The sequence below is a fragment of the Scyliorhinus torazame genome, chromosome 5, assembly GCF_047496885.1.
Source record: "Scyliorhinus torazame isolate Kashiwa2021f chromosome 5, sScyTor2.1, whole genome shotgun sequence".
In the NCBI taxonomy this organism is placed as follows: domain Eukaryota; kingdom Metazoa; phylum Chordata; class Chondrichthyes; order Carcharhiniformes; family Scyliorhinidae; genus Scyliorhinus; species Scyliorhinus torazame.
This window is the reverse complement of record NC_092711.1, coordinates 136,745,952-136,768,174: the sequence shown is the minus strand read 5'-3', so window position 1 is coordinate 136,768,174 and position 22,223 is coordinate 136,745,952. Positions and strand designations below refer to the sequence as shown.

Sequence of the window (22,223 nt, the reverse complement as noted above, 5' to 3'; positions counted from 1 at the left end):
GGATCATTGTATATATTTATATGTTCCCCCCACCCTCTGTAACTGTGGGCCCCTTTTGCCGCTCTGCCTTAGTTAGACTACCCAATGTTGGCCTACTGTGTTATTGCTCCCTCTGCCTTTCCTGTTGCCCTCAATCCCATCTCCTGTGGCTATGTCGCTTGTGGCTGCTCTGAAACCCTGATGACTGCCAGTTTGGGGCCTGGCTCCACCCCCATCCCCACAACCTTTGCCTTTGCCTGAATGAAGGCTGTCCAGAACCAGACAGTTCTGGGGCATGCCCAGAACATGAGTGTGGTTGGCCGGGCCTTCCTGGCACTGTTCGCAATTGTCCTCCACCTCCGGGAAGAACTCGTTCATTCAGGCTTTGGTTAGGTGCGCTCTGTGCATCACCTTTATTAGCTGCATTAGGCTCAGCCTTACGCATGTGTAGATGGCGTTCACCCTGTTTAGTGCTTTGCTCCAGAGTCCCCTCCTACTTCCATGCCTAGTTCTTCCTCCCATTTTTCCCTCATCTCGTCCAGGGGGGAGCACAACTCCGGCAGCCGTCCATCCAGGTCCCCACAGTTCACTTTCCCGAAGTCATCCACGTCCAACAGTCCCTCAACTAGTGAGTGTCCTGGCTTCTGGGGGTACGTAGCCATTTCCCTGTGGAGGATGTTCTTGCCTGTATATACCCCATTTTATTCCCTTTCGATAGTTGGAAACTCTCCGTGTGTTCCTCCAGGGTTGCCAGTCTGTCGTCTATGTACATGTCGCTAACGTCAGTGTCCCCTTGCCCTGTCTCCACGTTTTGAAAGTGGCATCATTGCTGCGGGCGTGAATCTTGTGGTTGTTACAGATGGGGGCAATAGTAGACATTTGGGTTAGGCTGAACTGTTGTCTCATTTGGTACCACGTTCGGAACGTGGCTACTAGGGAGGGTAGGAGTGTGCCCCACCTCTGCAGGTCCCTTTTAACTTCCTCCACCAGACTCGTCAGGTTCCATTTGTGGTTCCGTGGGCAGTTTGGATCGCCAGGAAGCGGAGTTTGTTTTGGGCTCTTTGAACGATAGTCCCTCCAGCTCTGGCCCTCTCTTGTGGGTTACATGGAACATAGAACATACAGTGCAGATGGAGGCCATTCGGCCCATTGAGTCTGCACCGACCCACATTAAGTCCTCACTTCCACCCTATCCCCGTAACCCAATAACCCCTCCTAACCTTTTTGGACACTAAGGGCAATTTTGGACACTAAGGGCAATTTATCATGGGCAATTTATCACGGCCAATCCACCTAACCTGCACGTCTTTGGACTGTGGGAGGAAACCGGAGCACCCGGAGGAAACGCACGCAGACACGGGGAGAACGTGCAGACTCTGCACAGACAGTGACCTAAGCCAGGAATCGAACCTGGGACCCTGGCGCTGTGAAGCCACAGTGCTAACCACTTGTGCTACCCCACTTCCCGGGAAGATTTCGCTTTTGTTCATGTTGAGTTTGTAGCCCGAAAAGGTTCCAAACTCCTTTACGAGCTTCATGATCCCTTCCATACTGGCTTGGGTGTCCAAGATATAGAGGAGCAGGTCATCCGCACAGAGTGAAACTCTATGCTATCTGCCCCCCCCCCCCCATCCCTCTGGATACCTCTCCAGCCTTTCACTGTTCTGAGGATCGATTTCCAGGGCAAACAGCAGCTTGGTGCCTCTGGAGGTAATAGCTGGCGGTGTTAGTACTTACGCTCACCATGGGGGTGTTGCACAGTAGCTTTACCCAGGTGAACCCTGATTCAAGCCCATACTGCTCCATTACCTCTATGAGGTACTGCCACTCAAATCTTTCGAAGGCCCATTCTGCTTCCAGGGAGATGATCACCTCTGGTGTTCTCTCCCGGGACGGAGTCAATATGTTCAGCCGTTGCCTGATGTTTTTTTTTTTAAATTTAGAGTACCCAATTCATTTTTTCCAATTAAGGGGCAATTTAGTGTGTCCAATCCACCTCCCCTGCACATCTTTGGGCTGTGGGGGCGAAACCCACGCAGACACAGGGGGGGGAATGTGCAAACTCCACACGGACAGTGACCCAGAGCCGGGATCGAACCTGGGACCTCGGCGCCGTGAGGCAGCTGAGCTAACCACCGCCACCGTGCTGCCCTGTGCCTGATGGTAGTTGTCTGCTCTTGACAAAGCCAGCCTGGTCCTCTGCAACCAGGCCCCGTCTCCCATCTTCCCCCACGATTGGCCTGCCCAGTCCGTTGAGGAACTGCTTTATCGTTGAGTACTCCCTCTTGGAATGCCTCGTGGACATTTCCCGGCTCTGCTACCGGCCTGCCGTTGTCCCAACGCTGTGCCAAATCTGGGCTATTTCCCTAGTGGCTGCCTGCTTCCTCAGCTGGCTTTGTCTCCATGCTCGTAGAAGGTTCCCTCGTGCCTGGCGGAGCTGGTGCACTGTTTCCTCGTGGAGAGCAGGTTGAAGTCCATTCGTAGCTTTTTTCCTCTCTGCCAGAAGCTCTTGAGGTTGGGGGCCATGGAGTATCGTCAGTCCATCTCCAGTATGGATTCGACCATTTCCTGCCTCTGATCACAGCCTTCAGCGCCTCTCAGGAAGTGGAGGGTGAGACCTCCCAATTCCAATTATTGGGAACGTACCCGTCTATGGCCTGTGACATTGTTTCGCCAAATGCCTCGTCAGCCATGAGGGCCGTGTCCAACCTCCATGGGGGGGGTGTGTTGGGCCCAGCCCATCTGCACCCTCCCATCCATGTAATGTGGAGCGAGGTCGGAGATTACGATTGCGGAGTATTCCGCTCCTACTACCCCGGACAGCACCGCTTTCCCCGTTACAAAGAGGCCGATCATGGTGTAGACCCGGAGAAGTAGGAGAATTCCCTGGCTGTCTGAACCCCCATGGGGGCCACTGTCCCCATCTGGTCCATCGATGTGCCTAGTTCCTTCGCCATGTTAGATCCTCCCCCAATTTGGGGTTGGATTTGTCTGTCCATGGGTCCTGTACAGAGTTGAAGTCGCCGCCCCTCCCTCCCCACGATGCTGTGTGTCTAAATTGGGGATTTCCGCCATGGTCTTCTTTATAAATTCTGAGTCATCGCACTTCATAGAATGTACAATGCAGAAGGAGGCCATTCGGCCCATCGAATCTCTTGGAAAGAGCACTCTACTTAAGCCCTATCCCCGTAACCCCACCAAACCTTTTTGGACACAAAGGGCAATTTATCACGGCCAATCCACCTAACCTGCACATCTTCAAACTGGGAGGAAACCAGAGCACCTGGAGGAAACCCACGCAGACACGGGGACTACGTGCAGACTCCGCACAGACGATGACCCAGGCCGGGAATCAAACCTGGGACCCTGGTGCTGTGAAGCAATTGTGCTACCGTGCCGCCCACAAAATGAGCTCTTTGTACATTGACTCTGCCCTATCTCCGTAATCCCATAACATAACCTGAACATCCCTGGACACTAAGGGATAATTTAGCATAGCCAATCCACCTTACCCACACCTCTTTGGACTGTGGGAGGAAACCGGAGCACCCGGAGGCAACTCAAACAGACACAGGAAGAACATACAAACTCCACACAGACAGTAATCTGAGGCCAGAATTGAACCTGGATCCCTGGTGCTGAGAGGCAGCAGTGCTTACCACTGTGCCTCCGTGCTGCCCTGTTGGGAGCATACGCTTTAACTACGACTACTGGTCCCCTGCCAGGAAACCGCTGACCATGCTGGACCATCCCCCAGGGTCCCTAACCGTCTTCGTCCTCTTATTGAGCAGTATGGCCACCCCCTCTAGCTCTCGTCTCTTAGCATGATGGTGCAGACTTGATGGGCCGAATGGCCTCCTTCTGCATTATGTTCTATGAATGGTACAGTCCATCTCGTTCAGGTGTGACTGGGGCCTCTCTGCCCCGCGTGCTCAGCATCACCTCATTCCTTCACTCCAGGATTTTGCTGCCTTTTCCGTCCTTTCTGCTCCAGGAGTTACTGCGCTTGCCGTGTCTTGTCCGAATGGTGTTGGAGGAAGGCGAGGGGTATTTTCTTCCGATTTTAGCGGGCTATTTCGGGCTTACAGTGTCCACATCATAGAATCCCGACAGTCCAGAAGGAGGCCATTCAGCCCATCAAGTCTGCACTGGCCCTGCGAAAGCCCACCTTACCCCCCGTAACCCCACCTAACCTTTAGGACACTAAGGCACATTTTATCACGGCCAATCCACCTAACCTGCACATCTTTGGACTCTGGGAGGAAACCGGAGCACCCGGAGGAAACCCACGCAGACACGGGGAGGATGTGCAGACTCCGCACAGACAGTCACCCAAGCGGGGAATCGAACCTGGGACCCTGGCGCTGTGAGGGAGCAGTGCTAACCACTCTGCTACCCTAATTCCAAGTTCTGATGCCAAGTTTTCAGGAGGAGAGCCACCTTTCGCACTCCTGCTCAGCACGTCACTGGGAGTAGGTGGTTTTCAAAAAAATATTTTATTAACAATTTTTCAATATAACACCTTTGCTCCCGTATACGTAAAATCGGTTTAAATAAAATATTTCAACTCTTCCACCCACCCCCCCAAAACCCAAACCAAGCAACACCCGATCACCTATACCCCCCACCCCCACCCAAAAGTTTGATGGTGACCAAGTCGCTGAAATTGGGAATAAACAGCTGCCACCTCAGGTAGAACCTTTCAGCCGACTTTCTCATTACACATTCAATCCCCCCCACCCCCCCCCGCCCCCAAGACACAGTACAAAATCTCCAGCTGGTAACTAAACTGCGCCGCGTCACTGCGTGGGGCAGAAGACTTTCAACCAAACGTAACTCGCACTTTGGGCTATTAAGGGGGCGAAGGCAGGAGCATCCGCCTTCGCCCGTCTGCAACTCCGGTAAACCTGAGATCCCAGAAATGGCCGCCGAAGGGCACGGTTCCGAGTCAACCCCAAGAATACCGGACATGGTGCTGAAGTAGGAGACCCAGAAGCTCATGCGCTTAGTACAGGTCCAGAACGTGTGTGTATGATGCACCGGGCCCCCCCCCCCCCCCCCCCCCCCCCCCCGAGAGGACCGCTCGCGCCCATCCTCTGCATCCGAGAAAAAACCCACCGTTTTGGTCCCCTTATTTGCGGAAAGATGTAGCGGCACTGGAGGCAGTTCAGAGGAGGATCACCAGATCGATTGCAGAGATGAGGGGTTTGTCGTATAAAGAGATTGAGCAGTTTAGGCCTGTACTCTCGAGTTTAGAAGAACGAGGGGAGATCAAATTGAGGTATACAAGATGATAAGAGGTATGGATAAAGTAGACGTGGAGCTGACGCTTCCTCTTGTGGGGCATTTTAAAACGAGAGGTCACAATCTTAGAATAAGAGGTGGCAAATTTAAAACCGAGATGAGGAGAAACTACTTCTCCCAAAGGGCTGTGAATCTGGAATTCGCTACCCCAGAATGTGGGGGAGCGGGGACAGTGAGTAAATTTGAGAAGATAGATAGATTTGCAATTGGTAATGGGCTGAAGGGTTATGGAGAACGGGCAGGACAGTGGAGTCAAGGCCAGGATGAGATCAGCCGTGATCGAATGGCAGACTCGATGGGCCAAATGGCCTCATTCTTCTCCTATATCTTATGATTCATGCCCGAGTCAAATGTGCCCGATGCACCACCATGAAATGAATCAGGCTGAGCCTAGTGCAATAGGAGGTGGAGTTGACACAATACAGAGCCTCGCTCCTCCACCTGCACCATTGACACCAGCCGACCATAAATCTCCGAGATATGAATCTCGTCCCAAAGCCAAACCGCCCCAATATCTCAAATAGCCCCATTCCACCCTATCGAATGCCTTTTCCATATCTAGTGGAATAATCACCTCTGTCTCAGGGGTTGGAGGGACAAAACAACATTAAGCAGCCTCCGAACATTGGCTGACCACGGTCTTCCCTGAACAAACCTGCTCCTCTTGGGGCTAGCACTATTTGGAGTAGTGGACGAACCGGGAGTGCAGGAGGCGAAAGAGGCCGGTATTCTGGCCTTTGCGTCCCTAGTAGCCCGGCGAAGGATCTTGCTAATGTGGAAGGAGGTGAAGCCCCCCAGCCTGGAGGTCTGGATAAATGATATGGCTGGGTTCATAAAGCTGGAGAGGATTAAGTTCGCCTTGAGAGGGTCTGCGCAGGGGTTCTACAGGCGGTGGCAACCGTTCCTAGACTATCCCGCGGAGCGTTAGAGGAAGGTCGGTCAGCAGCAGCAGCAACCTTGGGCGGGGGGGGGGGGGGGGGGGGGTGGCGTGGTGGAGGGGACGTCCTGGAAAAGGGGGGGGGGACTGCCTGGGAGGGTGGATGAGCAAGAGATAACATGAAGGGTTGGGGAAACTGGCACGTACGGGTGAGGGCCAGTGTACAAAGCTGTGTAAATATATCATTTTGCCATGTATATATCTTGCTCTGCGCGATTTCTCATTTTTTTTTGTTGGGGGGGGGGGGGTTATTTGTAAGGGAGAAAAATTGTGTTAAAAAACTTTAATAAATATATATATTTTTTAAAACCTGCTCCTCCGATATGACTCCTGGGAGGCAGGGTTCCATGTGCCTAGCCAAGACCTTCGCCAACAACTTTGCAACCGCGTTCAATAGTGAAATGGGTCGATGCGACCCACGCTGTGTCGGATCCTTATCCTTCTTTTGAGATTAAAGAGACGATGCCTGCGCCAATGTGGCTGGCAACGTCCTCTGAATCGTGGAATGTTCAAACATCTCCAGCAGCACTGGGGCCAACAACCCGGAAAACTTCTAACCCGTCCGGCCTCTACCCTGACTGCATCAGACCCATATCCTCCATAACCTCCTCCAAAGTCAGAGGAGCCTCCCAATTCCTCCCTTCTGTTCCACCACCGGAATAGCCACACACACACACACACACACACACACACACACACAATTTCCCGAGAGGCCGCCTGTCTCTCATCTAGTGTGCCAGCAAGCAACTAGCCTTTTGGCATCTTATTTTCAATGGGACCATCAAAGGGGAGAGGCCATGGGCAGGGCACCATCGCCACGTTCCTTTCAAACTCCCGACGCCGGACCCAGGGACCCCCACCCACCCGATCCCACCTGACCCACGTCAGTAAGGTCGGGCGAGGACAGCCATTTGGCGACGCTCAGTGGGCTACGGAGCGACAATCTGACGTCTGAGGTAGGAGCAGTGCTCCGAAAGCTAGTGATTCCAAATAAACCTGTTGGGACTTTAACCTGGCGTTGTAACACTTCTTACTGTGCCCACCCCAGTCCAACGCCGGCATCTCCACTTTCAGTTGTACAGAACGTTGGTGAGACCACAGCTGGAGCACTGTGTACAGTGTTGGTCTCCTTATTTCAGGAAAGATGTAAATGTGTCGGAAGCAGTTCAGAGAAGGCTTACCAAACTCAATATCTGGAATGGGTGGGTTGTCTTATGAGGAAAGGTTGGGACAGGCTGGGCTTGTATCTGCTGGAGTTGAGAAGAGCGAGAGGCGATTTGATCAAAGTCTTTAGCACCCTGAGGGGATTGTGACATGGTGGATTTGGAGAGGATGTTTCCTCTTGTGGGAGGACCTAGAAAAGGAGGTTGCTGTTTAAAAATAAGGGGTTGGCCATTTAAAACGAAGGTGAGGAGAAATATTTTCTCTCAGCGGGTTGAGAGTCAAAGGGCGGTGGAAGCAGAGTCTCTGAATGTTTTTAAGGCCGAGCTGGATAAATTCTTGATTAACAAGGGGGGGGGGGTGAAAGGTTATTGGGGGGGGGGGTCGGCGGGAATGTGGAGTTGAGGTCACAATCAGATCGGCCGTGATTGTGTCGAATGGCGGAGCAGGAGGGAGGGGCCGAGTGGCCTCTACTCCCGCTCCCAGTTTGGTGTGTGATGAAAACGTGCGTCTCTAAGTGGTCGCTGCGAGATCACTAACTTGCGTCAACTTTCGTTGCTGTTCAGTTTTTAAACCGAGTCGGAAAATCTGAAGCATTTATTTCCCCATATTCGAAGTTTACAGGAAATAGATTGGGCGGAACATCCACCATGAGTGACAGTCCATTTTGATCTTTTTTTTTTTTTTTTAACCCCCCCGCCCCGGATTCACCATCATTTTTCGGCAGGCCCCAGGAGAGGGAGTTCGCACTTGCATCGACTCCCACAGAATGGTTCCAGTGGTTTGAACGAGATAGAGGATGAAGGAGGCGGGCCTTTCTGGACAGGCTTGGAGGTTAAGAGCTCCCCTGTCCCACAAGGCACAGAGTGTGATGGTTCGAGGGGGAGGGATGCGCAGTAAAATTCCTTAATGCTAAGAGCACAGGTGAGAGAGGGGAGGGAGCACAGTTTGAAAATGAGGGGGGTCTCCCATTGAAGACGGGGATGAGGAGGAATTTCTTCTCTCAGAGGCAGGTCAGTCTGTGGAATCCTCTCCCCCCACACAAGCAGCGGAGGCTGCGGGTCACTGAATATATTCAAGGCCCGAGTTAGAGAGAGTTCTGATCGACAGGGGTCGAGGCCCACGATCAGATCAGCTGCGATCGTGCCAAACGGCGGAGGAAGCAGGCTCGAAGGGCTGAATGGCCTACTCCTGCTCCTAATGTTTATCCTCATCGCCTGATCACTGAAAGAAGGTGGGGTGGGGTGGAGGGGGAAAAGAGAGGGTGGTACTTGCCAACTCCTACCTGCCCAACAATAAGAACCAATAGGCTGCTGCGGCCATATGACGTTAAGAGTGTTAGAAGGTCAGCTGATGTTTTCTCTTATGGTGGTGGCAGGGGGGTGGGGGGGGCAGTAGTTGATGGTGGAGTCAAGTCCAAGGGGATAAACCGTTATGTCACTGGACTAGTAATCCAGAGGCCCCAGGTTATTACTCTGTGGGGGGGGGCTAGAAAAAACACACGTTCAAATCCCACCAATGGGCAGCTGGTGGGAATTTAAATTCAATTAGTAAAATCTGGAATACATGGCGCTAATCCCGGTAATGATGACCATGACAACTATCATCGTTTCGTCGTTAAAAAAAACCCACCTGGTTCACTGATATCCCCCTTTAGGGAAGGGGAAATCTGCCATCCTTACCCCGATCTGGCCTACATGTGACTCCAGACTTTTCCCCCCCCACCGCCCACCCACAGAGCAATGCGGTTGACTCTTAACTGTGTCCTCACGCCCCCCCCCCTCTCGGAAATGGCTGTTCCAGGGAGCAATTAGAGATGAGGGCAACAATTTCCACTCCCTTGGCCAGCAACACCAACAATTTCCACTCCCTTGGCCAGCAACACCCACATTCCACGACAGGGGATCAGGTACAAATGTTTCAGGACATTACGCTTCGGGAAAGCATTGAGGACGAAAACAGGAGGCAGTTCCAAACGTTTCACGTGCCCGCACAGTACACAAGGGTTCAAATAAAGGGTCCTTGCGTCCAGCTACACCGTCCGGCGCAGGCACGCACTTTTAAATAGGGTTATTAAAAATTCACAACTTGTGCTATGGATTGAGCGGCCAGCCGGCTGGCTGGGACTCCCGGCCTCAGCTCTGAGTGTTCTGCGACCGCGCGTATTTCTCCAGTCCGTCCATCAGCAGCTTCAGAGTCATCCCATTGGCTACGTGGATACAGTGGACACCTGGAAAAGAGAGAGGGAGGCATAAGACAGGACTGAGAACCGGGGGGGTGGGGGGGGGGGGGGGGGGGCGATGAGAAGGGTGAAAGAGAAAGAGGGTGAGACGGGGAGAGAAGGGGCAGGGGGGTAGAGAAGGGCGGGTGGCAAGAGGAGGGGGGCACGAGGAGCAGCAGAGGGGGTGCGAGGGGGGGGACATGGCGCGCGGAGGAGGGGGAGAGGAGGTGTGAGGGGGGGACATGGCGCGTGGAGGGAGGCGCGTGGAGGGGTCACAAGGAGGGGGAGAGGGGGGTGCGCAAGGAGGGGGGGGGAGAAGGGGGCGCGAGGAGAGGGTGAGGCTGAAGCAGCTCAGGATGTGGCCGGGGGAGCTGGACTGGAGAAGCATAAATAGGGAGGGCTGAACCGGAGAGAGAGGATCAGTTCTCACAAACGCGTTTCAGAGGCGTCCTCAAAGGCCATGAGTTTGAAACGGTCCCTGAGGAGCGAGCAGTGAGAAGGTGGGACACGTGACTGACAGAGAGGTAGCGGAGGTGAACAGCGTCAGGGGAAGCCGGGGAAACATGCAAACGAGAGAGCAAAAGGATTGGAAGGATGTGATTGAGGGGGGGGGGGGGGGGGGGGGGGAGGGCTCGCGAGGGACAAAACACCATGGGAATGGAGCAGATGGGCCGAATGGCCTTTTCTGTGCCGTTAAATACTCTTAACACTTTCCGTCTTAACACTTTCCCGGTGTGTGCCCGGGACGGGGCGTTGGTGAGGGGGGCTGTCGCAGCGGGATTCAGAGGAAAGGAGAAAGCATTTACCTAATTTACCGACATCCACAATATTCCTGTGCTCATCGTCGAAGAATATCATCTCCGAATACTGGAACCCGGTTCCCTGTTTGATCCTGCACAACGAAACAGCGAGTAGTCAGAGAGCGAGAGAGAGAGAGAGAGAGGGGATGTGGGGGCAACACACAGCACTGTGAAAGAGGGAGGGTGGAACGGTTGCACAGTGGTTAGCACTGCTGCTTCAAAGTGCCAGGTTCCACCCCTGCCTTGGGTGACTGTCTGTGCGGAGTCTGCACGTTCTCCCCGTGTCTGCGTGGGTTTCCTCCGGGTGCTCCGGTTTCGTCCCACAGTCCAAAGAAGTGCAGGTTAGGTTGGGCTGTGGCAGACCGTACTTTTGGAGGGTCAGTTCAGACTCAATACGACAAATGGCCTCCTTCTGCACTGTCGACATTGTATGCAGAGATAGAGGGCGAGGTAAGGGAATGCGGTTTGAGAGCGAGAGTGGGCACGGTGGCGGAAGAGAGTGGGAGCGAGAGTGAGAGCGGGGACAAGCGTGAGCGAGAGTGGGCGCAGGGGTGAGAGTGGGCGCAGGGGCAAGGCGGGCACGGGTGACAGCAAGGCGGGGCTGGGGCGAGAATCAGACCGGGGCGGGCGCAGGGGCGACAGTCAGAGTGGGGTCAAGAGTGAGAGGGGGTCGAGAATGGGAGCTGGCGCGGGGGGTAAGGGAGTGAGAGCAGGGCCGAGAGTGAGGGGGGCGCCGGGCCGAAAGTGGGGCAAGAAGGGGCAAAAGATAGGGTGCGGGGGTGAGAAGGACGCGAGGGGGGTGGCGCGAGAGTGAGGGAGACACGATAGCGATGGGGCCTCACGCAGGTTGAGAGAACGAAGAGACGCCTTCCACTCAAGTGTGTCACATTCCCCTTCCTACCATTTCTTTCTCAAACAGCACCTCGTCCTCTACTCTGCCCCCTCCGTCCCATCTGCTCCAAAGCTGTACTGCCCCCAAGGCTAGGGAAGAGCAAGCTGATGCTCACTGTGCCCTGTTCTGGTCTCCTTACTTGCGGAGGGACGTACCAGCATCGGAGGCCGTTCAGAGAAGGTTCACGGGGCCGATTCCTGGGATGAAGGGGGTTTTTGTCCGATGAGGAAAGGTTGAGCCGGTCGGGGCCTGTACCCATTGGAGTTTGGAAAGAACCAGAGGAGGTCTTATTGAAACGGATCAGATTCTGAGGGGAGGGGGGGTGACAGGGTGCATGCTGGGAGGATGTTTCCCCCCCTCGTGGGGGGGGCGGGATCTAGAACTGTGGGAGGGGCACAGTTTAAAACTGAGGGGGGTCTCCCATTGGAATCGGGGATGAGGAGGAATTTCTTCCCTCAGAGGGAGGTCAGTCTGTGGAATCCTCTCCCCCAGAGAAGCAGCGGAGGCTGCGGGTCACCAAATATATTTAAGGCCCGAGTTAGCACGGTACACAGTGGTTAGCACTGTGGCTTCACAGCTCCACGGTCCCAGGTTCGAATCCCGGCTTGGGTCACTGTCTGTGCGGAGTCTGCACATCCTCCCCGTGTGTGCGTGGGTTTCCTCCGGGTGCTCCGGTTTCCTCCCACAAGTCCCGAAAGACGTGCTGTTGGGTGAATTGGACATTCTGAATTCTCCCTCTGTGACCCGGACAGGCTCCGGAATGTGGCGACTGGGGGCTTTTCACAGTAACTTCATTGCAGTGTTAATGTAAACCTACTTGTGACACTAAAGATTATTGTTATTATTATAGAGAGATTTCTGATCGACGAGGGATTATGGGAAGGGGGTGGGAAAAGTGAGAGGCAGCAAAGTGGATTTGAGGCCCATGATCAGATCAGCCGCGATGTTATTGATTGGGTTGGCAGTGTGGAGGGACGAATGTCCTACCCCTGCTACTATTTCTTCTGGCCTTACTACACACACCCCCCTGTAGGTTGCAGGAATCCGACCTGGAGCCTTCGTGTATGTATAATGAAGGAAATAGAGGGACGCTCCCGCTCTCCCTCCTGCCCCAGGAGGTGGTCATCCTATCTATGCCAACCTTGCAAAGTGCGTGACCTTCGAACCCGGGTATATTTCCTTCTGGCAGAAGTAGGCGTCCACTTTGAAGAGGTCCAGTAGCTGATTGGCCCCAGTGACCTCACCGGTCCTGCAACAATGGAGGGAGAAATGGACATGAGCCGTGACGGGCCACGCACACACCGGTTCAGTACTAGGCACACAGTCCCGTTACACACACACACCGGGTCAGTGCTGGGCACACAGTCCCGTTACACACACACCGGGTCAGTGCTGGGCACACAGTCCCGTTACACACACACCGACCGGGTCAGTGCTGGGCACACAGTCCCGTTGCACACACACACCGGTTCAGTACTAGGCACACAGTCCCGTTACACACACACCGACCGGGTCAGTGCTGGGCACACAGTCCCGTTACACACACACACACCGGGTCAGTGCTGGGCACACAGTCCCGTTACACACACACACCGGGTCAGTGCTGAGCACACAGTCCCGTTACACACACACCGACCGGGTCAGTGCTGGGCACACAGTCCCGTTACACACACACACCGGGTCAGTGCTGGACACACAGTCCTGTTACACACACACACCGGGTCAGTGCTGGGCACACAGTCCCGTTACACACACACCGACCGGGTCAGTGCTGGGCACACAGTCCCGTTACACACACACACCGTGGACGCACAGTCCCGTTACACACACACACCGGGTCAGTGCTGGGCACACAGTCCTGTTACACACATACCGGGTCAGTGCTGGGCACACAGTCCCGTTACACACACACACAGTCTCAGTACTGCACACACAGTCCCGTTACACACACACACACCGGGTCAGTGCTGGGCACACAGTCCCGTTACACACACACACACAGTCTCAGTACTGGGCACACAGTCCCGTTACACACACATACACCGTCGGTGGTCAGTGCTGGGCACACAGTCCTGTTACACACACACACAGTCTCAGTACTGCACACACAGTCCCGTTACACACACACACAGTCTCAGTACTGCACACACAGTCCCGTTACACACACACACACCGGGTCAGTGCTGGGCACACAGTCCCGTTACACACACACACACAGTCTCAGTACTGGGCACACAGTCCCGTTACACACACACACCGGGTCAGTGCTGGGCGCACAGTCCTGTTACACACACACACACACCGGGTCAGTGCTGGACGCACAGTCCCGTTACACACACACCGTTGGTGGTCAGTGCTGGGCGCACAGTCCTGTTACACACACACCGGGTCAGTGCTGGGCACACAGTCCTGTTACACACACACACACCGGGTCAGTGCTGGGCGCACAGTCCCGTTACACACACACACCGGGTCAGTGCTGGGCACACAGTCCCGTTACACACACACACACACAGTCTCAGTACTGGACACACAGTCCCGTTACACACACACACACCGGGTCAGTGCTGGGCACACAGTCCCGTTACACACACACACCGTCGGTGGTCAGTGCTGGACACACAGTCCTGTTACACACACACACCGTCGGTGGTCAGTGCTGGACACACAGTCCCGTTACACACACACACACACCGGGTCAGTGCTGGGCACACAGTCCCGTTACACACACACACCGGGACAGTGCTGGGCACACAGTCCCGTTACACACACACACCGGGACAGTGCTGGGCACACAGTCCCGTTACACACACACACCGGGTCAGTGGACGCACAGTCCCGTTACACACACACACCGGGTCAGTGCTGGACACACAGTCCCTTTACACACACACACACCGGGTCAGTGCTGGACGCACAGTCCCGTTACACACACACACCGTGGACGCACAGTCCTGTTACACACACACACACCGGGTCAGTGCTGGGCACACAGTCCTGTTACACACACACACCGGGTCAGTGCTGGGCACACAGTCCTGTTACACACACACACACATCGGGTCAGTGCTGGACACACAGTCCCGTTACACACACACACCGGGTCAGTGCTGGGCGCACAGTCCCGTTACACACACACACCGGGGCAGTGCTGGGCACACAGTCCTGTTACACACACACACACATCGGGTCAGTGCTGGACGCACAGTCCTGTTACACACACACACCGGGTAAGTGCTGGACGCACAGTCCTGTTACACACACACACTGGTCAGTGCTGGACGCACAGTCCCGTTACACACACACACCGACCGGGTCAGTGCTGGGCACACCGTCCCGTTACACACACACACCGTGGACGCACAGTCCCGTTACACACACACATCGGGTCAGTGCTGGACGCACAGTCCCGTTACACACACACACCGGGTCAGTGCTGGGCACACAGTCCCGTTACACACACACACCGGGTCAGTGCTGGGCACACAGTCCCGTTACACACACACACCGGGTCAGTGCTGGGCACACAGTCCCGTTACACACACACACCGGGTCAGTGCTGGGCACACAGTCCCGTTACACACACACACTGGGTCAGTGCTGGGCACACAGTCCCGTTACACACACACACCGGGTCAGTGCTGGACACACAGTCCCGTTACACACACACCGGGTCAGTGCTGGACGCACAGTCCCGTTACACACACACACCGGGTCAGTGCTGGGCGCACAGTCCCGTTACACACACACACCGGGTCAGTGCTGGACGCACAGTCCCGTTACACACACACACCGGGTCAGTGCTGGGCGCACAGTCCCGTTACACACACACCGGGTCAGTGCTGGACGCACAGTCCCGTTACACACACACACCGGGTCAGTGCTGGGCACACAGTCCCGTTACACACACACCGGGTCAGTGCTGGACGCACAGTTCCGTTACACACACACACCGGGTCAGTGCTGGACACACAGTCCTGTTACACACACACACCGGGTCAATGCTGGGCACACAGTCCCGTTACACACACACCGGGTCAGTGCTGGACGCACAGTCCCGTTACACACACACACCTGGTCAGTGCTGGGCACACAGTCCCGTTACACACACACACCGGGTCAGTGCTGGGCACACAGTCCCGTTACACACACACACCGGGTCAGTGCTGGGCACACAGTCCCGTTACACACACACACCGGGTCAGTGCTGGACACACAGTCCCGTTACACACACACCGGGTCAGTGCTGGACGCACAGTCCCGTTACACACACACACCGGGTCAGTGCTGGGCGCACAGTCCCGTTACACACACACCGGGTCAGTGCTGGACGCACAGTCCCGTTACACACACACACCGGGTCAGTGCTGGGCACACAGTCCCGTTACACACACACCGGGTCAGTGCTGGACGCACAGTTCCGTTACACACACACACCGGGTCAGTGCTGGACACACAGTCCTGTTACACACACACACCGGGTCAATGCTGGGCACACAGTCCCGTTACACACACACCGGGTCAGTGCTGGACGCACAGTCCCGTTACACACACACACCTGGTCAGTGCTGGACACACAGTCCTGTTACACACACACCGGGTCAGTGCTGGGCGCACAGTCCTGTTACACACACACCGCGGGTCAGTGCTGGACGCACAGTCCTGTTACACACACACACACCGGGTCAGTGCTGGACACACAGTCCTGTAACACACACACACCGGGTCAGTGCTGGGCACACAGTCCCGTTACACACACACACACCGTGGACGCACAGTCCCGTTACACACACACACCGGGTCAGTACTGGACACACAGTCCCGTTACACACACACACCGACCGGGTCAGTGCTGGGCGCACAGTCCCGTTACACACACACACCGGGTCAGTGGACACACAGTCCCGTTACACACACACACCGGGTCAGTGCTGGGCGCACAGTCCCGTTACACACAGACATCGGGTCAGTGCTGGACGCACAGTCCTGTTACACAGACACCGGGACAGTGCTGGACGCGCAGTCCCGTTACACACACACACCGGGTCAGTGGACACACAGTCCCGTTACACAGACACCGGGACAGTGCTGGACGCACAGTCCCGTTACACACACACACCGGGTCAGTGCTGGGCACACAGTCCCGTTACACACACACACCGGGTCAGTGCTGGACACACAGTACCGTTACACAGACACCGGGACAGTGCTGGACACACAGTCCTGTTACACACACACACCGGGTCAGTGCTGGACGCACAGTCGCGTTACACACACACACCGTGGACGCACAGTCCCGTTACACACACACACCGTCTCAGTACTGGACACACAGTCCCGTTTCACACACACACACCGGGTCAGTGCTGGGCGCACAGTCCCGTTACACACACACACACCGTGGATGCACAGTCCCGTTACACACACACCGGGTGAGTACTGGACACACAGTCCCGTTACACACACACTGACCGGGTCAGTGCTGGGCACACAGTCCCGTTACACACACACACCGGGTCAGTGCTGGGCACACAGTCCCGTTACACACACACACCGGGTCAGTGCTGGGCACACAGTCCCGTTACACACACACACCGGGTCAGTGCTGGGCACACAGTCCCGTTACACACACACACCGGGTCAGTGCTGGGCACACAGTCCCGTTACACACACACACCGGGTCAGTGCTGGACGCACAGTCCTGTTACACACACACACCGGGTCAGTGCTGGACACACAGTCCCGTTACACACACACCGGGTTAGTACTGGACACACAGTCCCGTTACACACACACACACCGGGTCAGTGCTGGGCACACAGTCCCGTTACACACACACACACCGGGGCAGTGCTGGGCACACAGTCCCGTTACACACACACACCGGGTCAGTGCTGGGCACACAGTCCCGTTACACACACACACCGGGTCAGTGCTGGGCACACAGTCCCGTTACACACACACACCGGGTTAGTGCTGGACGCACAGTCCTGTTACACACACACACCGGGTCAGTGCTGGGCACACAGTCCCGTTACACACACACACCGTCTCAGTACTGGACACACAGTCCCGTTACACACACACACACCGGGTCAGTGCTGGGCGCACAGTCCCGTTACACACACACCGGGTTAGTACTGGACACACAGTCCCGTTACACACACACCGGGTTAGTGCTGGGCGCACAGTCCCGTTACACACACACCGGGTCAGTGCTGGACACACAGTCCCGTTACACACACACACATCGGGTCAGTGCTGGACACACAGTCCCGTTACACACACACCGACCGGGTCAGTGCTGGGCACACAGTCCCGTTACACACACACACCGGGTCAGTGCTGGACGCACAGTCCCGTTACACACACACACCGGGTCAGTGCTGGGCGCACAGTCCCGTTACACACACACACACACCGGGTCAGTGCTGGACACAGTCCCGTTACACACACACACACCGGGTCAGTGCTGGGCGCACAGTCCCGTTACACACACACACCGTCTCAGTACTGGAGACACAGTCCCGTTACACACACACACATCGGGTCAGTGCTGGACACACAGTCCCATTACACACACACACCGGGTCAGTGCTGGGCACACAGTCCTGTTACACACACACCGGGTCAGTGCTGGACGCACAGTCCCGTTACACACACACACCGGGTCAGTGCTGGGCACACAGTCCCGTTACACACACACACCGGGTCAGTGCTGGGCGCACAGTCCCGTTACACATACACACACCGGGTCAGTGCTGGGCACACAGTCCTGTTACACACACACACCGGGTCAGTGCTGGGCGCACAGTCCCGTTACACACACACACAGGGTCAGTGCTGGACGCACAGTCCCGTTACACATACACACACCGGGTCAGTACTGGGCACACAGTCCCGTTACACACACACACCGGGTCAGTACTGGACACACAGTCCCGTTACACACACACACCGGGTCAGTGCTGGACACACAGTCCCGTTACACACACACACCGGGTCAGTACTGGACACACAGTCCCGTTACACACACACATCGGGTCAGTGCTGGACGCACAGTCCCGTTACACACACACACCGGGTCAGTGCTGGACACACAGTCCCGTTACACAGACACATCGGGTCAGTGCTGGACGCACAGTCCCGTTACACACACACACACCGGGTCAGTGCTGGACGCACAGTCCCGTTACACACACACACCGGGTCAGTGCTGGGCACACAGTCCCATTACACACACACCGTGGACGCACAGTCCCGTTACACACACACACCGGGTCAGTGCTGGGCACACAGTCCCGTTACACACACACACACCGGGTCAGTGCTGGACGCACAGTCCCGTTACACACACACACCGGGTCAGTGCTGGACGCACAGTCCCGTTACACACACACACACCGGGTCAGTGCTGGACGCACAGTCCCGTTACACACACACACACCGGGTCAGTGCTGGACGCACAGTCCCGTTACACACACACACCGGGTCAGTGCTGGGCACACAGTCCCGTTACACACACACCGTGGACGCACAGTCCCGTTACACACACACACCGGGTCAGTGCTGGACGCACAGTCCCGTTACACACACACCGACCGGGTCAGTGCTGGACACACAGTCCCGTTACACACACACACTGTGGACACACAGTCCCGTTACACACACACACACCGGGTCAGTACTGGACACACAGTCCTGTTACACACACACACCGGGTCAGTGCTGGACACACAGTCCTGTTACACACACACACCGGGTCAGTGCTGGACACACAGTCCCGTTACACACACACACACCGGGTCAGTACTGGACACACAGTCCCGTTACACACACACACACCGGGTCAGTACTGGACACACAGTCCCGTTACACACACACACACCGGGTCAGTGCTGGACGCACAGTCCCGTTACACACACACACACACATCGGGTCAGTACTGGACGCACAGTCCCGTTACACACACACACACCGGGTCAGTACTGGACACACAGTCCCGTTACACACACACACACCGGGTCAGTACTGGACACACAGTCCCGTTACACACACACACACCGGGTCAGTGCTGGACGCACAGTCCCGTTACACACACACACATCGGGTCAGTACTGGACGCACAGTCCCGTTACACACACACACCGGGTCAGTGCTGGGCGCACAGTCCCGTTACACACACACACACCGGGTCAGTGCTGGACGCACAGTCCCGTTACACACACACCGGGTCAGTGCTGGACGCACAGTCCCGTTACACACACACACATCGGGTCAGTACTGGACGCACAGTCCCGTTACACACACACACCGGGTCAGTGCTGGGCGCACAGTCCCGTTACACACACACACACCGGGTCAGTGCTGGACGCACAGTCCCGTTACACACACACACCGGGTCAGTGCTGGACACACAGTCCCGTTACACACACACACCGGGTCAGTGCTGGGCGCACAGTCCCGTTACACACACACACACCGGGTCAGTGCTGGACGCACAGTCCCGTTACACACACACACCGGATCAGTGCTGGACGCACAGTCCCGTTACACACACACCGGGTCAGTGCTGGACGCACAGTCCCGTTACACACACACACCGGGTCAGTGCTGGACGCACAGTCCCGTTACACACACACACACCAGGTCAGTGCTGGACGCACAGTCCTGTTACACACACACCAGGTCAGTGCTGGACGCACAGTCCCGTTACACACACACACACCGGGTCAGTACTGGACACACAGTCCCGTTACACACACACACACCGGGTCAGTGCTGGACGCACAGTCCCGTTACACACACACACACATCGGGTCAGTACTGGACACACAGTCCCGTTACACACACACACACCGGGTCAGTGCTGGACGCACAGTCACGTTACACACACACACATCGGGTCAGTGCTGGACGCACAGTCCTGTTACACACACACACACACACCAGGTCAGTGCTGGACGCACAGTCCCGTTACACACACACACACCGGGTCAGTACTGGACACACAGTCCCGTTACACACACACACACCGGGTCAGTGCTGGACGCACAGTCCCGTTACACACACACACATCGGGTCAGTACTGGACACACAGTCCCGTTACACACACACACACCGGGTCAGTACTGGACACACAGTCCCGTTACACACACACACACCGGGTCAGTGCTGGACGCACAGTCACGTTACACACACACACATCGGGTCAGTGCTGGACGCACAGTCCTGTTACACACACACACACACACCAGGTCAGTGCTGGACGCACAGTCCCGTTACACACACACCGACCGGGTCAGTGCTGGACACACAGTCCCGTTACACACACACACCGTGGACACACAGTCCCATTACACACACACACCGGGTCAGTGCTGGGCACACAGTCCCGTTACACACACACACCGGGGCAGTGCTGGGCGCACAGTCCTGTTACACACACACACCGGGTCAGTGCTGGGCACACAGTCCCGTTACACACACACACCGGGTCAGTGCTGGGCGCACAGTCCCGTTACACATACACACACCGGGTCAGTGCTGGGCACACAGTCCTGTTACACACACACACAGGGTCAGTGCTGGACGCACAGTCCCGTTACACACACACACCGGGTCAGTGCTGGGCACACAGTCCCGTTACACACACACACAGGGTCAGTGCTGGACGCACAGTCCCGTTACACATACACACACCGGGTCAGTGCTGGGCGCACAGTCCCGTTACACATACACACACCGGGTCAGTGCTGGGCACACAGTCCTGTTACACAAACACATCAGGTCAGTGCTGGGCGCACAGTCCCGTTACACACACACACCGGGTCACTGCTGGACGCACAGTCCCGTTACACACACACACCGGGTCAGTGCTGGACGCACAGTCCCGTTACACACACACACCAGGTCAGTGCTGGGCGCACAGTCCCTGTACACACACACACCGGGTCAGAGCTGGACACACAGTCCCGTTACACACACACACCGGGTCAGTGCTGGACGCACAGTCCTGTTACACACACACACACCAGGTCAGTGCTGGGCGTACAGTCCCGTTACACACACACTGGGTCAGTGCTGGACGCACAGTCCTGTTACAAACACACACCGGTTCAGTGCTGGACGCACAGTCCTGTTACACACACACACCGACCGGGTCAGTGCTGGACGCACAGTCCCGTTACACACACACACCGGGTCAGTACTGGACACACAGTCCCGTTACACACACACCGGGTCAGTGCTGGACGCACAGTCCCGTTACACACACACACCGGGTCAGTACTGGGCACACAGTCCCGTTACACACACACACCGGGTCAGTACTGGACACACAGTCCCGTTACACACACACACCGGGTCAGTGCTGGACACACAGTCCTGTTACACACACACACACCGGGTCAGTACTGGACACACAGTCCCGTTACACACACACATCGGGTCAGTGCTGGACGCACAGTCCCGTTACACACACACACCGGGTCAGTGCTGGACACACAGTCCCGTTACACAGACACATCGGGTCAGTGCTGGACGCACAGTCCCGTTACACACACACACACCGGGTCAGTGCTGGGCACACAGGCCCGTTACACACACACATCGGGTCAGTGCTGGACGCACAGTCCCGTTACACACACACCGGGTCAGTGCTGGACGCACAGTCCCGTTACACACACACACCGGGTCAGTGCTGGACACACAGTCCCGTTACACACACACACCGGGTCAGTGCTGGACGCACAGTCCCGTTACACACACACACCGGGTCAGTGCTGGGCACACAGTCCCGTTACACACACACACCGTGGACGCACAGTCCCGTTACACACACACACCGGGTCAGTGCTGGGCACACAGTCCCGTTACACACACACACACATCGGGTCAGTGCTGGACGCACAGTCCCGTTACACACAC

At 56.2% G+C, this 22,223-nt stretch overlaps 1 protein-coding gene across 1 annotated transcript in view; it reads right to left on the bottom strand.

Moving 5' to 3' along the window:
• Nucleotides 1–7,963: 7,963 nt before the first annotated feature.
• LOC140419829 (magnesium-dependent phosphatase 1-like) overlaps nt 7,964–22,223 on the bottom strand; it is a 77,161-nt gene continuing 62,901 nt past the window's right edge. Inside the window, exons 3-5 of the mRNA XM_072503861.1 lie at nt 12,436–12,543; nt 10,409–10,494; nt 7,964–9,611 (exon numbers count right to left, since the gene is read on the bottom strand). Of these exons, the coding sequence (XP_072359962.1) occupies nt 9,517–9,611; nt 10,409–10,494; nt 12,436–12,543 (289 nt within the window). The 3' untranslated portion in view covers nt 7,964–9,516. The remainder of the gene's footprint in view (nt 9,612–10,408; nt 10,495–12,435; nt 12,544–22,223) is intronic.